The 18,177-nt window shown below is 41.4% G+C and overlaps 1 protein-coding gene across 4 annotated transcripts in view; it reads right to left on the bottom strand.

The window, feature by feature from the left end:
* EDAR (ectodysplasin A receptor) overlaps positions 1 to 18,177 on the bottom strand; it is a 78,318-nt gene that overhangs the window by 9,237 nt on the left and 50,904 nt on the right. For all 4 annotated transcript variants that reach the window (XM_005498424.3, XM_005498425.3, XM_065059922.1 and 1 more), the window contains exons 3-6: positions 17,778 to 17,900; positions 16,523 to 16,704; positions 11,595 to 11,680; positions 638 to 724 (exon numbers count right to left, since the gene is read on the bottom strand). In XM_005498424.3, the coding sequence (XP_005498481.1) occupies positions 638 to 724; positions 11,595 to 11,680; positions 16,523 to 16,704; positions 17,778 to 17,900 (478 nt within the window). The remainder of the gene's footprint in view (positions 1 to 637; positions 725 to 11,594; positions 11,681 to 16,522; positions 16,705 to 17,777; positions 17,901 to 18,177) is intronic.

The raw sequence follows: 18,177 nt of genomic DNA, 5'->3' as shown, positions 1-18,177 counted from the left end.
AATAGAGACAAACCAGTATGGCTAGAAAACGAATTTAAAATAAAGTATATGAAAAGATATTCTGAAGCAGAATTTGAATGCAACAAACTGGAATTGAAAAGCCAAAAAAATATGCAGAAAATGACAGCTGTGCTAAAATGCATGAAAACGTTGATTTTTCTGGAAACATGATCCTCATCATCGTGTTTCCAGATAATACTGGGAAGATGAGTATTGTCGGTACCTCAGTAACTTCATCTTTCCTGTTGTATCTTCTCAGGTTTGCATATTTTTAAAACCTAATAATAATGATGGAGAACTATTTATTGTAGCTCAATAAGAGACCGGCTATATTTGTACATTAAATTATTTTCATCTGTCTAAGCTAAGCTTTGCTGAGGCATAGTGCCATTTATGTATGGCTACAAATAATGAGTTAAATTCATTGCTAGCATTACTGAGCACAGTTCCAATCTAATTTAAGTCCGACTAAACCAGTGGTGTTGATTAACCAAGAAATAAAAATCAATTTGGAATTATTTTAAATGGCAGTTTTAGCAATTAAATTCACAATAGATATTTTCAGTTGAGTTGCAGTTTTTGCATGCTATTTTCAAAACCAGCAGCCGCTAAATTAAATCCGTGAACGCGTTCTTACCTTTGTGAGCATGCTGGTAGGGTGAGAAAGTGCTTGTGCCAGAGGTACTCGGGAAAATGGCCGAAATGCCAGAAGCAGCCCCTACACCTGCAACATAAAGAGAAATGCCATGAACTTCCACGGGTACTTTGTCCAGCCAAAGCAATAGCTTGGTGCAAGTAAAAAGAGCCTTTACTTAGCTTGATTGCATTTCTATCATGTTGAAAATTGCATTACAGACCACATATTTTGCGCAGCATCTAGAGGGAGTGGAAGAAGTCAAAGTTCCTGAATGGTTATGAGCTTAGAAGAAAGCCCAGCATCTTCAGACACAGGCAGGGCCACCTGTTATGTACAGATTCCTGCATTACAAGTCTGTCTTGGGTAGCAGAAAGTTTTCCAGGATCCAGTTGATGTATCAAACCATTTACAATGCCCCCTCCATTATTTGCAACTGCAGACCCCAAGTCCCAGCTGGTAGATTAATCAAATTAGTACTTCTCACAAGCATCCTTCACTAGCAGGATCACTGTGAAACTGATGGCATACAAACCTTCATGACGCCACAAGAAAACCTAGGAAAAGTCACAAATACTACTGTTGCATGCTTTTCTTTTCCATGGAGTTGTACTATCATAATATTAGAATAATAATAATAATAATATTAGAATTTCCTGCACTCTATTTGGGTGGTATGTTTCTTCTGATTCCCCCTGTCAGTCCACACCTATATTCTACGGAGGGGGGAAATCCACAAAAACAGTGAAATTAAGAACTGAAAGGAATATTTAATACTGGCAGGGGGGTGAGATTGTCCAATAGGGGTTTCCATGTTTAAATTCTGCAGTTAAGTTTAAAAGTGAATGCTATTCTTTCAGATGGTGTCATACACCAAGTTTTCAAAGCAGTAAACAAAGTCATAAATTAATATAATTTGACAATACCAGACAATACTGGATATTATTGGGAATAAGGCTCTTGATGGGAATGCTTTCCTACAGGATGGTGTTGGCATAGCATTCCAAAACAAAATAAAAACATTAGAGTTGGGAGAAAACATTCTATTCATTCTCAAATAAACTTTAGTATAATTGGTAGGCAGGTTGCACAAACAGCTACTATCAACAGACACAGAAAAACATCTTCTGGCTTGGACGGTGTATGAAAACCCTCCTGCTTTGCAGTAGCTGCCTATGGAAAAAGTCCAGTGATCATTAAATTCAGCAGACCTAAAGGCAAAAGACTGTCCTCGTCATCTGGCAAGGTACATATGGCACATGGCTCCACAAGCTGGTTTGGCAGCTAGAGTAGCTGAGAACTAACTGTGCCATTCTTTTGGCCTAGTAAATATTACAAGAAATGAAATCCACCAGGTAAACTTGACAGGAAATTAGGTGGTCTGGAATGGTCTGAGAAATATTCCATGGTTGAGAACAAAGTAATATACATGCTCTTCAAATTAAGAGAAATGTTTTCTAACAAGAAAAAAAAACCAATGTATTACCTGACATAAAATGTGGCTGCATGTAGTGAATGAGAAATGTAGACTCTTAAAGTGGCCACAAAGTATGAGTTGCAGATGTCTTCAAAATAAATTTTCTTTAACAATAGTAAAACTTCTTTCAAACCTCATTTGTTAGAAGGAAGCAGGTTCATTTATTATAATTGTGTTTTTTTCAAACTGAAGAAGTGTTTTCATACAGTTTTAAATATACCAATTTGTTCATTCAGATGCTTTTCGTATTATGAAAATGACAGGCAGATTACATAAGTCTTGCCCCTGGTCCCTTCTCTGTGACAAACTTCCGTCTAAGAATTAGTTATGAATTCCAGGAGCTGCAATATAGCAGTAGAGCACCTAAGTATCAGTAGATGAAGGTGCCATCTGTGTGTAGAGGAGATTAAAGACAGGTAATTTTTTAACATTTTTAGCAATTCACTGAAATGAATCACCCTTGGTCTTGACTTATGTATTTACTCATTATGGCTGGACAACAGAGGAGGTTTAGTAAATGGCATCTGCAGCCTGATACTTTCCTTCAAGTTCACAGCTACCGGGCTTATGCCTCTTGTTGCAGCCCCCCTGGCAAATCCCATTACAGCCGATTGTAGCTCTGTGCAGTTCTTGCAAGCTACGACAAGCCAACAACAGCTTTTCTTACCCTGCCTCTCTGTGAACACCGACAAGCTCTGCTCCTTGGTCTGCTTGGAGCTTATCTAACAAGCTTCAGCTCATCTACTCCGTAAGCAAGTTTTATCAAACTCTCCTCTCTCTGTCTTTTCCTTCATCTGAAGTATGAAGTCATTGAAGTATTTCTGCCTAATCAATCAATCAGTCATTTTCTTTTGTTAAGCTCATGTTTTTCACGTGTCTGTGAAGGGAAGCAGAGCCTTCCAAGGTGGGAAGTCACGCAGCAGCACATAGCACAAGGAACAGTAAGGAGGAAGGTCATCCGTTCTTCATTCAGCATCATCATCAAGCTTCACCCAGCTCTACCCCACATCAAGATAAGGTGTGTTGCCCACACCATGCACACACACACAGACACACACACACGTATGAGCCTCTCCCATGCACAAGAGTGAGCACCTTCAGCTCCAGAGCCTACGTGCAGAATTTTCTTTGCATGGGAACGGGGCCACCTCGTTTGTTCTGTAGTGCCTGTTGTGGCAAAATCGAGGCTGGTGATAGAACGTGATGGTCTTTTACATATGCCTAGGTGGGAGTTAGTTGTTATGCATATTTTAAGCCTATTATCAAATTTCATAATTTGGCACATTCATTGTGAGCCAAGATTTTTCTTTAGATGTGGCTTAGAAGAAAGTGCCAATTAATGCACCTGCACTACAAGAGGAACCAAAAATGCCAGCTTCTGCAGAAGTTCAGTTCACATCATTCTTGTGTGAGGAAAAAGAAACAGAACTCGTAGGTGCTGCTTTTTCCCAGTCCAGCAGTACACCCTGACTGCCATGCCAGTTGTTCCTGTGCACATTCACTTCTGCATCCTGATCACGTTATTAATTGTGGTTCCAATATACATGACACTTTTAGACAATCTATGAAGATTTAGTTCAGGCAGAGACATCCTGAAGTGCTACAGTACAACATATGGAAACAACTTTATTTTAAGGCCAAAAAAAGACTGATGGCTGTAATATAGCTGTGCAAAAGAGTGGCTTATATTCCTACACACCTGTAAGTAATATTGTAGGAATGTCATGAAGACATTAGGAAAGAAGTTTATTACTGAAGTTTGGTCAGCTGTTGCATTATAAATGTTTTTATTCAAACATTGTAATTTAGTTCTAACTTTCTTGGAATTCATTTAAAACACATACTTATTGTTTAAAAGAACAATTGAACTTGCAGTCACATTTGAATGTCTGGGGCTTTTTACTCAAAAGATAGCTCTAACTTAAATTGCCGTGCAGTCAGCCTTTTGTCCCCATAGTGAACAAATGCTGGGCAATAAAATAATTTTTTCTTTGTTTAAAAGAAACTTTCTGCTTTATGCAACAGGATGATTACAGTTGTTTACATGTCTTAAGACAGATTTACAAAAAGAAATTATGAACTAAACCCCTAGGTTTGTGACAGGAGGGGCGGTATTCATAGAATCATAGAATGTTCTCAGTTGGAAGGGACCCACAAGGATCAAGTCCAACTCCTGTCCCTGCACAGGACAACCCCACAGTTCACACCATGTGTCTGAGGGTGCTGTCCAGTCTATTCTTGAACACTGTCAGGCTTGGGGCTGTGACACCTCCCTGGGGAGCCTGTTCCAGTGCTCCACCACCCTCTGGGGGAAGAACCTTTTCCTAATGTCCAACCTGAACTTCCCCTGGCACATCTTCCTGACATTCCCTCGGGTTCTGTCATTGGTCACCAGAAAGAAGAGATCAGTTCCTGTCCTTCCTCCTCGCCCTGTGAGGAAGCTGCAGCCACCATGAGGCCTCTTCTCCAGGCTGAACAAACAAGTGACTTTAGCGTCTCCTCATACGACTTCCCCTCCAAAATCATCACCAAGTCATGTTTTAGCAACATGCCCCCTGGCAAGTGTTTGTGAGTGAATAAAATCTGGTGCAATAGGAGACCATATGCACTCCCGACATACGTTGCTGTGGGTGTCATCTTACTGCTCCATGCAAAGCACTGTTGCCCACAGCTAGCAGCAGCTTTTTTTAAAGTTTATTTAATACTTAATAACTTCTTATAAAAATAACCGAAGTTTGTATATAGCAGACTATCAAAGTGATCCTGATATAAGAAGCCTTTTAAAGATGCCTTTGTGTATGTATGTATCTATTTCTTGCCATCGAGTGCATCTTGCTCCCTCCTGATGCATCCCCCTTCTCATAACCATGGTCCTTTTCGGAATGGCAATTCACACTCGTTACTGCCAGCCGAGCTGCCAGTGCTATCATTGAGAGTGTTTTATGGGAGCAAAGTAAGATCAAGCACACATGCAAATATATAGCTAGCAGCCTGGAATATGAGATGAAAAATAAATCATTTTGAGTTGAAATTCAATAAAGGTTGACAGTTTATAGCTGACAAAGTAATTGAAAACTGGATTACAACTAAACCCAGTCGTAAATAATGACCTAGATATTTAGAAAGCACAGGTCAGAATTTTCAGATTAATGTAAATCTGCATTCAGGTACTTATATGAAAGGTTTGGTTTCAAATTTGAGGAAACAACAGTTCATATGGAAACCCTGTATACTCAGAAAGTCATGGAAGCTGAAGCAGCAGTCAAACCCAAACCACTCTCTGAGATGTCTATGTATGACTTCAGCAATCAAACATTAACCAGCTCTGAAAATACTGCATATTAATTGCATAAATATATCTAACAAAAGAGATTATCTTAGACAATGGAGGATTGCCTGGCTGCTTTTTTATTTTTCTGCCTTTTCAGGAGACATACAGAATACTGTAAGACAGGTTACTTTATTCCCTGGAGCCACATGTAGATACTTCAGTTAGTGTAGGTAGTTATTAAAGCAGGAAGAGTGTGAAGTAAATGGATTCCTGAGATGGAAACTTCTAAAAAAATGTTGATAGCAAAGTTGTCCCAGACTTTTATTTTAGATCTGGTCATTCTCACTGTAAGTAACCACTACTGTTCAGACACATGAAATGAAATATTTTGTGCTATTGTGCATATGTTAATATCTTTGACTGTTCTCTTTCTCTCTTATTTTGCCAGGGCAGGGAAGTAGTGATGATTATAGGCTGTGTGGCACTAAATTGCAACAGATGCAGTTTATTTGCATCTGTTAAAGTTTTGTTTAGGATTCACTGGGAGCTCTGATCATTGCACAGTACTGGAAGGTCAGAGGCACACGCTTCATGAGTTCAGCCTGTCCCCAGGAATTCAGTGTTATCACCTCTTTCTCTGTGCAACATGAAGTGGGGGGATAATCGCTGTTTAAACCCTGCTACAGTGACTTCAGAGCATTGGAAAAAAGAGATTGGACCTGCAAGGAGCTGCTCTCCCATCTCCTCTGTGCCGTAGTGGCCAGGCTGTACAGGCAATGGAAATTTGAAGCTCTGCAGGGTTTGCAGTTCCTGCACCCGGGCAGAGCGATGCTGCAGAAACCTGCAACCTTTCCCATGGGCAGGTGATGCTCACCATGGGAGCACCCAAGCCATTGGAGTTTTCTTTCAGGAGAGCTGCACTGAGACCAGCTGCCCTCTTCAGTGGTACGTGGGCCCAGCTTTCTCAGCCGGCAAAAACAGCAAATCCCATATTTGCTTCTCAGACCCCTCCCCTTGAAGGTTTATGGCTGAGGCTGGCCAATTCTGTCCTAAGATTAAGTTCCTTTCCATCCCTAAGGGAATGAGAATTAGGCCATACCACCAGTGAACAATAAAGCACTGCCTTCAGCATTTCTTCCGTTCCACATGTGAAGGGGAATGGGGTGTTCAGAGATCAAACACCATGCCCCCCTCGCCCCCCCAAAAAAGAAAAGTTTGTTAGCTCCAGCTAACAAGCCTATTCATTTGCAAGCATAATTTGAAACAGAAGGGCAAAAAAAAGTCCTGATGTTGATCATATTACAAAAGGACAAAACTGGCAGAGAGAGAAAATTAGTGATATAACAAAGAATGGACAGTTAAAATAAAAATATCTGAAAAAATTACTTTTCACTAGAACAAGTGGGTTTGGCATTAGGCTTGTTTGTGTTAAGCATTTCAGTTAAGAAGGCTGAGTGCTCAGCCTTCAGTACATCAGTATGGAAGTGACCCCCTGATTACAGTTCGTCACACGAAGCCGTCAGGCTGTTAGTCATTTGTTCCATCTCCTCTGTTTAGCTGTTTTTCAAATTTTAATGTTACAACAATAAAAGCGATCTTTTATTTTTCTAGATGCCATTCACTTTGTGGTAATTAAAAAATAACTTGACTACATTTGTTTTCCTTTGTTGTTTTTCTTTCTCTCTTTTATTTTGTTAAACCATCATTGATAGGTATTAGACTTAAAACCTTACATCAGGTTGATTATTGCATCTGTTTCATATATACGACCAGCAAAAAAAGTGAAAGGAAATAACAGTATTTTGTGCCCATGCACACTTATGAATAGATACAGTAGATTAAAAAGAAAACCCTCAATCAGTTGCCAAAGTTCTCTAGATCAATAATTTGTGAGTGCAAAAGGATTTGCGTATTTGATATAATTATGTAAGTAAAACTTCAGGGTAAGTGTTCTTTGAGTTTTTGTAGTGGGATTTGATTTTGTTGTCCTCCATTATTTTTGAACTGGAATGGCAAATATCAAAGCACGAAGGGTGGAGTTCATACATAAAAACTGATAGAGAATTGCAGCTGCTAAAAGACAAAATCTGTTCCAGCAGTAACTGTACCTCTCTGCCAGAGAAACTCCATGTATGTTAAAACCTTCTGTCTTTCACATATACTTTTAAATTGGATAAAAGAAAACAGAACACAACAAAAACACCCTGTGTAGTCAGAGGCCTCCAGTGACTCCAATTCCAGAGGTGCTGACAGAAAATCCAGCACCATTAACTATGGGAAACCACATCTTAAAGTGGTTTGGTGTTCATTACTTTCATTCTTTGATTTGCATAGAAAACCTGTGCTGCTTTTTATCACAGAGGTACCATAGCCCAGTTTAGGGTCAGCAAGGTGCACTGGTGGCTCATGGTCTGCTTCATGCACAGCTGAAGGTCTCACATCTTTGACGTTTTGGCACTGTGCTCCTCTGTGCTTAGCAGAACAGCCCTGAGGCTCCTACACAGTAGACATGAGGAGGCTGCATACTGAGAGCCCAGAAGTCTGACAGAGGTGTTCCACAGTGCACGAGATATGAAAACCTGCAGTCTTTTGGGTTACATTTACCTTTCCCCAATAAGAGAAATCTTTCCTAGTGGACAACACACACCCTTATGCTCACATCTACACAGCGCCTTCCCCCATGTGCCCACTGCCCACCAGCTGCTGCTGAAGCCTGATATCCCTCCCAGACTGCAGAACACTAGTTCTTCCATTCTTCAGTCCAAAGAGAGAGTTTCAACACCACAACCTGGTGATATGTTTGCCTCAATTAAATCTCTAACCTCTGTGAAACGCCTCCCTCTCCACCCTGTTTTCTGTGTTATTTTGTGCTATTTCTGTCTCAAGTAAAGGTGATACATGGCCATCAGGGAATTCTTTCTCAGTTCCAGACCTTTTTACGCTAGTATTTCCAGACGCTGGGACACAGGGTGTTCATCTTGTTTCCTCAGCCATTTCAAGGTTTATTGGCTGCACAGGAGATGAAAGTTGCACAGCAGGTTCTTGGAGTTGAAAGCTATTTGTTTACCCTTTGATCAAAACCTAATACTTTTCTGCCAGATAAAATGTATTGTCAGGCAAATTCTTTGAGCAGGTTTCCATGCAGCAGCTCACACACCAGACTTCGCTCTCCTTCTGGCCCTCTGAAACAGCCAAGCCAGGCCCTTCCCCAGCAAGGTATTTTGGCCACTAAGGAGAGCACCACTGTCCTCCAACCCTGTCTCAAACCTAATGATGGACTGAAAAGGCATTTATCTGCCCCCAGTTTCCTGGTTTTAAGTACTTTGGCGCCCTTGTTTCCTTGCAACCCACTGAGTCACCTTTTTCCATCTGTGTGCTGTACACAGGAGTATTTGAAGAAATGGATCCCTAGGGGAGAAGCGTCCCTTTAGTGTGTGGTTTAGGCTTCTGAATGCTGTTCAGTGCTATTTTTGGAGTCTCATGAAAGGAACAGAAGACTCCTGGGACTATAAGGAGTTCTCATTCTGGGTCCTCTTCCATAACAGCAGGTCAATAAATGAAGTTTGTTCTGTATAGAGGAACCACTCCTATCAAAGAGCTCATATTATCCTTCATATGACAGACACTGCATGCTCACAATAAGGTTATGTGCTCAGGGCACAGCATTTAGATGAGTTCAGAATTTATGAACCTCAAAAAATTATGCAGTTGTGCAGCACTGACATGTCACCTTTGCTCTGACAGGCATAATCTGATGACAGTGAAGCATGTGATAAAGATCATTTGCTAATACCAGAATTTATGCTGCTTGCCACAACAACAATGAGACTTTCAAGAGGTTCCTGAAGAAAGGCTGATTTTCTATCTGGAGTACAAATTATTGTCTATGAATTAGGGAGTTGCCATTCCAAACAGGTTCCAGAGGTTTAGACATCATAAACGAAATTATCCAAGCTTAGTGATTTGAGGGATTTGGAGTTTAAGAAGCTTTCCCATTTTTTGAATACTTGTAATCAAATGATTGGTTTCACAGACTTGATTAAAATGGTAATGTTTACTCTTTCTAGGACTAATGTTTTCTCCTACATTAGTACCCAGTCAATTTGTTGGTTTATGCACCTGCCTAAATACATTGCAAAGATAATATATACTTGTGTTTGTCAAGTTAAAAATTGCATGTACTTAATCAGTTGTGCAATTCATACTTTCCTCACAGAAATAAACCCATTATGTGCCAGATTTCCAATAAAAGCCAAGATGTGTTTTTTGAATTGAGTACCAGAAGCTGCAAGATCTTCTAGTAGTTCCTTGTCAAATCAGTAATCTGCCATATGTTTGATGCCACTAGAAACCCATTTCAGCATGTGTTGGAGACAGACCCTCGGAGCTGAGGCAGTAATTCATTTCTGGCTATCAGCAGCAGGTATGGTTGTGTTCCCATCAACAGGGCATCCAGTCTGCATGTGCATGCAGGAGAAGGTGTCTCCACATCCTTTCGTCTTACCAGATACCCTCATCTGGCGGGATGGGGTCAAACTCTTTTTGGTGGTGCCCAATGGTAGGATGAGGGGCAACAGACACAGACTGAAGCAATGGAGGTTCCATCTGAATGTGAGGAGAAACTTCTTTACTTTGAGGGTGCCAGAGCACTGGAACAGGCTGCCCAGAGAGGCTGTGGAGTCTCCGTCATTAAAAAAACCCCTGGACACATTCCTATGCAATCTGCTCTGGGTGAACCTGCGTTAGCAGGTGGGTTGGACTAAATGATCTCCAGAAGTCCCTCCAACCCCAATAATTCTGTGATCTCCAACCAAGACTCCTAACCTCATGTTTTCAGTTCTCTCTCCACCTTCTTCCCATGTCTCACATTGGGGTCCTCCCTAACCCCCTTATCTCCTAATGCAGACCTTATCACACCAGAATCACACTCCCCCTGTCCTCACTCCCACTTTCGCAGGCAGAAGGGGATGGCTCAGGACCAGGTGGGTTTCTGCAGCTGAGCAGGGTGAGCAGCTTTACAAGGGACCAGCCACTTTGCATGCAGACAGGTCAGGGAGATGCCCCAATCCAGGTTGTTATCACTCACCAGGAGCTTTGTGAGATGGTAATTATAGCCTGGCTCATCTGAGCTCTTGCACTTTAGGAAGGGTGGTGGCTGTTAATGACCTATCCTCCTTCGAAGTGGCTTGCTGAGCATCAATGATACACAGTGCAGCAGCATCTGAACTCAGTAATTGCTATTTACGTACACAAATAAATGCTCAGAGACCTTTGCGTCAACCTCTGCTTTCAAATCAAGCAGGCAAAATATTGCAATTCTTCTTCATGATAAAGACTTTTAAAAGAACAGAACAGGGCAGGATTTTGGGTTTAGATGCATCAAGTTTCTCTCAGGGACTGCTCATTTTATTTATTTATTTAAGATTTTTTTTTTTTTTTCCCTGATCTGTATCAGATTCTCTGAGGCAGTGTAAAAGTAATTTGTTCATTCAGAGTCAATCTAATTTTTCCTTTTTCTCTCTTTCTTTATCCCCCAGAGGAAAAAAGCAGTCTTCTGGGAGTTACTTCTGCACTACAGTGCTGGTTCATGTCTGTCCACCCTCTCCATAGCATGAGGATGGGTAGCCATTGCACACATGCGGCATGCAAACAATCAGGTACTGTCAGGGTATCACACATACATGTACTTTTTTTTTTTCAATTAGCAAACTACAGATTATTTCATCAATGAAACCTTCAGAATTAGTTTTCTTAACAATGTTGACTACGACATACCAGTGTCAACCCTTTTATCACTTTGAAACCAAAGGATATAAAAAGGTGTGATACAGTTTTACTAGGATCTACAAAGTGTTCCCTGTTTTCTCCATAGCTGAACTGAAACTGAATTTAAAAAATAATATGAAGATTTGTGACTTCCTGTACCTTCTGATGAAGTAACCATAATAAGTCCTGTACGGGATGACTTAACAGATTAAAACTGGAGCACAACTGAACAACAGCAGGTCCTAAAATCAGGGTTTCTGATCCATCCCCAAATGTTCAGCATTTTCTCCCTTTGCTGGCAAGGCGAGTTGGAACAAAAAATTGTTTCACTGGAGACAGACTTATTGTTTGAATGCAATAATCATAACTGAAAGACTTCATATGGAGCTTCCAGATGATTCCAAGTCAAAACCAGATGAAATGCATAGAAATTGCAGAACACTTACATTCCTTGGTGTTAGGAGGCGCCAACAAGCAGGAGTAGCAAACCATCCCATATATGTTTCGAGGTCTGTTTTCCAGCATGTAGTAACTGAAGGGCAAGATGAGGCAAAACAGTGTAAATTAATATCCTACAACTGAGCATGGATCAGCAGCAACCAATTATGCTGAGATAAAATCATTTTAAAAAACAACTTTTATAAGCAATTTGATGCAAAGATTATTATATTTTTTTTCCAAACAGTCTGAATAGAGGCAGTGTTACTCTTCTTCCTTTCCCCCTAAAAGTTAATTAATCAACCATCAAGCCTACATGACAAGAAGTAGTATCATTGCCTAAAACAACATTATTCTCCCTGCTGAGTTCAAGCTGCAGTTTACAGCATGCCCAGAAGCAATATTTTTCAAAATAAGGGAATGTTATTTTTTGAAGCAGTAATCTTTCAGACAAGACCACCAGTTGGATATGATTGGTTGATTTTCTTCACTAGTGCCATAAGAATAACCTCCTTAACATTAGAGTTAAATCTGAGCCAAATCGGAATAAAAAGCATAGGTAAACGCCATCCTTACAGAGAAAGGCAGATGAGGTTTTACAGGGCTGGGGTTTTTTTACTTCCTTGCTGCATAGTTTATAAATTAGTCCTTGACAGCGGAATTACAGCACGAAGGCAAGGTTTTCATGATTTGAACTTCTGGGCTGCTAATAACGTTAGTGTTGAAATAAGATAATTGGTTATGCAAGAACTGGATCCACAGGTAACCTAATCAGTAAATTACACCAAAATCATACACAGTTGGTGATATGGATGTGTCTTTACAAATCACTTGTAAATCACTACAAATTTTAATGAAGAAACTAAAGAATTTATAATCCATTCTGTGTAGACAGGTACTTATCATAACAAACACTTGATGCAACGGGGAATCTGTTTTCTGCTCTTATGTACTTGTCTATGCATGTACAGTAAGCTTTTTCTGTAAAATGTATGCATTGTTAGGAAATTACTCCTGGAGCTGCCTATCAAAATCAGTTGGTCATTAATGAATGACCCAGCCTACAAATAAGGGTTATAGGTCCAGGAAATTGAGTGTGCAGAGGTGCAAGTTGGGTACAGGGATCTGAGGTACCTCAGAGAGCACGTAAGCTAAACATGGTTCCTCCTTTCTTAATGGTTTTAAAAAATTAACCATCACTCTTCCCTTTGAATGTCTCTTGTGGCCCTCTGACACTCTATCCTTCGCTCAGGAGCAAAACTTCATGTTTTCTCTCTTATGGGGGCCTGTGTTACTTTAGCTTATGAAGCAGTTAATAAATAAGCAGGAAATGAATGCCAAACCTTAAAAAAAAGAAAAAAGAAGAGAGGGTGGCAGGCCAGAGATACATAAACATCTATAAAGCAAAACACAGGACAGTTAGGACCCAGTCTAATAGCCACAGTGGTTAGGAAACACAAACAGCCCTTCTGACAGTTAATTAAATCAAGCTGGCGGAATATTTATTGGGTTTTGCCACAATGCAGAATGGTGAAGAATGCGTAAAGAAAACTGAAGAGGATACCCATGACAAGCAACCGTTCACCCAAGTGAGTAGGAAGCTCTGTAGCTGCAAACATTAATGATTCACCCTTATGAAGTTCCAGCAACAGATTTATGTTTCTGGCTGCTTTGCAATGCACCAAATATTACAGGCTGTGCTGGAAATATCTGATCCCTTTATATCGCTAACTATAGAGAAGTGACCCAGTAATAAAGTAATGAATTTTCATGGTGTTACTCTTCCACTATAAGACTCATTATTTCTCTTTCCTTAGCACCTTCCAGGCTCAGATTTTGAAGTGTTATAGGCAAAATCCAAGAGTAGAGGCTAGACTGAAAAATGAATGTGCTTTCCTGCTTAACACCATGGTGGTTTATCTTGGGCTAACCTTGGTGGTGTCATGACACACTCGGGGACTTGGCCCCAGGTTTAAATCTACCCTGCTGCAGAGACCAGGGCACCTGGGACCAGGGGCTGCTCTGTTCTCAGCTGGGAAGTCTGCAGAGACACAACAGGGAGGTGATGAGCACAGAGGTGGAGGCATCCTCTGCCTTATCCAGAACTGCAGGGGGTACATTATTTTGTTAGAAATTAACTGGCTACACCTTTTCATTCAGAAAACAGAGGAAAGAGCTCATTCCTTTTCTCAAAACAGGAGAGGAGAGGAGAGGAGAGGAGAGGAGAGGAGAGGAGAGGAGAGGAGAGGAGAGGAGAGGAGAGGAGAGGAGAGGAGAGGATCTGCATTTGCTGTAACCATGGATGAACACTTGAAAAGGGGAAGCACTAGTAGTGGAGCCATCTCTGGCTACATTTTAGAAAAAAAGGAACTCTTTGCAATTCTATCTTGTGAGGTGACCAGGGACTTACTCAGAGCTGAAAGTGGGTGCTGGGTCAGCATGAGGGATATGTATCATATACACTGGGCCTGTTCTTACTCCTCTGTGGGTTTCCACTTAGGGCTGCTACTGAAGACAGGCTAGAGGGACTCTTGCTCTGACCCTCTGTGGCTGTTCCTAGTTGGTTGTGATCTGAGTCACACTCCATAAACACCTAGTGGAAATTGAGGGAAATACTCTGAGTTGCACCTACTTTCCACGTTCTTGATCTGTCCTGTTTACTGTGATGGAAGAGCTTCTGAGCAGGAGCAGAGGATGAAGCCTGCAATGTCCCAGAACATTATGTCTAAGTATCTCCAAAGTCCACTGGCAGCTGAACTTTGGTTTTGAGGATCACAGTTTCAGAGCTAAGACTTTAAACTCCCCCATGGTGACAGTCTTGCAACCTTTTTGAGAGCTTGACAGATAGTGTTATTCCTATTTATATGAAAGAGAACTTGGACACAGAGAAACAGTGGGTGACCCATGCTCTTGTACAAAAAGTCTAATTCTTCCCTAAGACAAATCATCAATAATAACGAAAAAAAAAAAAAAGGAAAAACATATAATTATCCAGCACATTTTTTAAGGCAGTTGTAGTGCCTGGGAAAAGGCTGCCAGTTCAGTGGTGTTTTCTCTAAAATCTTTTGGTCAGGATGTGCCACACACTCATCTTTTCCTCAGGATGCTTTACTGAGCTGGTCAGGGATGTAAGGGATGAGATGCCCCTAAATATAGATGGCAGTGTGGGGGCTGTTGCTTTGGGAAGGTCTGCAGTGCATTACAGAAGAACAGTCCTCTGAAAATGCAGACTTTAATTTTTCACTCCCATTGAGGCCACTCACCCATACCTGGCTGTCTCTGTGCCACCAGGGCCAAGTGGAAGGGTGGCTGGTTGGTTAGCACTGCTCACCAGCTCTCTCCTCTGACACAAAGGCTCTGCATTTCCCCACCATCACACAGGAGCAACCTCTGGGGTCTCTAGGTTGCATGAGTCACCAAGTTAGCCTCAGAGCTTGTTTTAGCCCGTATTTAATTTATCTTAAAAATTTCGTTTCTTCAAGCTTGGAGTAAGAGGGTGTTTTCCCACATCTGCTGACCTTGCCAAACTATCCCAGGACGTGAGAGTCACACATGGAGCAGCTCACAGCCAGACTCCAGCAGGCCAGTTTCTGCTACAGGTTACACCTGTGCAAACACAGTGTTTTGAGATTACTCCCCAAGCACCAGCTGTGCAAGCTGATTATTTTCACCTAGCACTCTGCTCCCACCTGGGTGACCTCATTAGTCCTGACAAAAAATTGCAAAACAGTAACTGTGGCCACTATTTAACTTTCTTGCTCTTTATGATGCATGAGGGAAAGTCAAGAGGGAGCTCCTTTCAAATCATGTCATCAGTTTGCTTGGCTGGCAGCTAGACAAGTCCTTCCTTTTATTTGTAAACTGTGAAAATTTCACACAGACTAACTGATAGAATAAACCTGGAAGCTTGTGGGGCCTCTTTAACAGGGTTTCCTGCACTGTAAGTAGTGCGGGTTATATTGCATCTGCAAACTGCACAAAAGCCAAATGTCAGCAGGAATTAGGTTTCTAAACCAAAGAGGCACACTAGCAGAAACTGAAAAGGTATGTAAGGTGAGGTTGTGTTTCAGAGTGTTTACCCACCCTACAAAGAAAATGTTGAGAAAGCAAGTGTATTTTTGGGTTTCCAGACTTTAAAAGGCAATATAGTCGAGAATATATTGTTAACGTAGTCAATGTAGAAACTGCTTTCTCACTATTACTCTCAGAATTATACTGAGTGTAAGAGACCATTAAAAAGATGGACTTAATAAACAGCATCTATTTAGCCCCTTCAGCTGGTTCTGGAAATTATTTTGACTCTGAATAACAGCACACACAACACATTAGCAGCTCCTTAGACCCCTTTTTGTAGGATAGAAAGGACCCTGAGGGACTAAAACGCCTTGGCAAATCTCACCTAACAGCTATGTTAGCTAATGCTGTCAACTGCTGAAAAATTTGCCAGCTGGTCACATCTGGAGAGGAGACATTATGTGTTCCTAGATATGCTGTAGTGGGAGCATGGACCCTACAGGGTGTCCAAGGCATCTTCATGGAGCTCATTCATATGACGCAAGACTGACAAGGTGGTCTTCTGAAGCTGCAGCTGGAGGCCAAGCGGGATTTCTTACAGCATCTAAAATGTCCCTGTAGACTCGTGCTTGGGGACATGAGCTGTTCCCTATCCACTTCTAATAAAAGAAGAATTCACGTTTTTTTCTGGTGTTCCCAACAGTTGCTTCTTCAGTGAGATATCAGTAAGATTAACAATTTCTGATTTACTAAATTCACTTATACTTTTGAAACATTTAAATGTATTGATTTAGCAGAGACTGAAAAACGTAATTCACCAGCACTGTTCCTACAGTCAGCTAGGACCTGAAGAGAGATTGTCAGAGATTTTCACATTAAAAAATGATTTTGCAGTTCCTTGGGTCTGAGGTTAAATCCTTACCCTGGAAGACATGGCCCACACTCTGCATCATTTTCCTGATCACCAGGTGTCATGACTGTGGCTCGAAAAAAACCCTCACAGTCTTTGTGCCGCCTGCATATCTGGTAACCTCCTCTGGAAAACTTCTCTGAAGGGCAGGGAATGCAGCCATAGTCCTCATCTTTGGTGCCATATCCGCATGTCTGCAAGAACAATAAGTCACTGAAAAACAGGCTCACCCTGCACCCCGGCTTCTAGCTAAAGGGAGTATTCATAGTGTGTCCCGTTGGCTTTGTAGCACAATGTCATACCACAGGAAAACAATTTGTTGTTTGGTCGCTTAGTGGCTGTCCTAAAAAGGCCATGGAGGGCTATAAGGAGGGAAAATGGGAACCAGAGCATCAGACTCCTTGAAAGTGGCCCCCCATAGCTATTTATATCTTATTCCAGCAAGTCATGGAAGTGAATTCCAGCTGCTGCTCACACAGAAAGTGAACTGAACACTGAAAAGAAGATTATAGGAGAAATATGGCTGCAGCAGGGACATCAGCAATCTTGCTTTCATGCTAGGAGAGGCCAGAGGTAACATCACAAAAAGCAATGTTTGTGTGAGATTTCGTAACTCCTGAACCCACATGTCCCAGTGGAACATTACATTTAGATTAAATAAAACTAAACCAAACTGGTTATTATTCAAACAAACTTGTTCAGGACTACCAACTGTGTGAAATTCTTGCAATACGATGTTTATGTCATTAAAACCAAACAGGATTTCAGTAATTTATTTTTTAATAAGCAACAATTATCTGCTGTAAATCAAATGGTTACTTAGGAACCATAATTTAAAATGTTGAAGAAACATCCAAGTTTCTCTAGTGCCAAAATATCTTAGTGAGAACGCAAAATTAAATTCTTGGTGTGGGGGGCCAGCGAGCATGCCAGACTAACTGATTTATCACACCACACCAGAACAAGAACGTCAGATATTAAATAACTATTGAGATGAGCAGAGGCTGTGTGTGAAACTTCTACATTACAGCTTTTACATTATCACTTCTAACAGGCTGCTCTTGGGATATGGTACACCGGTGTGCACACGCGTGGTGCCTCGCTACCACAGCACCCTCCTGATTAAGCATCTCTGTCCTTCCCCATTTTCTCTCCTATCCATATATTACTGCCACGTAACAAAGCTTTATTTTGTGTGTGTGTGTGTGTGTGTGTGTGTTTGGTGCTTGATGTGTGTCCCCCTGCCAGCAGAGGAAGCTGAAATTACCATGTAAGGCTCTTCTCCCGGCTCGCACTTGGGGCAGTCATGGCACATGCCGGTGGTCTGGTTGTAGTATTCGTTTTCGCCGCAGTTGGAGTATTCGGCACTGGCGGAGTACACCAGGGAGACCTGTCACCAGAGAGCATCCCAGAGCACTGTCACTTCCACTGCCTTTGTCCCCCATGCCTCATCTCCTCCTTTTTCCCGGCTCAGAAGGTGGCAGGGCCAGCATTGCAGCATGAAATGCCCGTAAAGCTCAGAAAGAGAAGTGGTGCCACTACATGGGATGGAGGTGCATATGGTTTTCAGCAACCTGGTTCTGCTAAGAGTTTCTCAGAGCACTGATGTTCATGCTTGTTGGCACAGCTGCTCCTCAAAATACTGACTGTGTAATTCCTGACCTATT

Source organism: Columba livia, chromosome 1 (genome assembly GCF_036013475.1).
Source record: "Columba livia isolate bColLiv1 breed racing homer chromosome 1, bColLiv1.pat.W.v2, whole genome shotgun sequence".
NCBI lineage: Eukaryota > Metazoa > Chordata > Aves > Columbiformes > Columbidae > Columba > Columba livia.
This window is presented reverse-complemented; position numbering and strand designations above follow the sequence as displayed.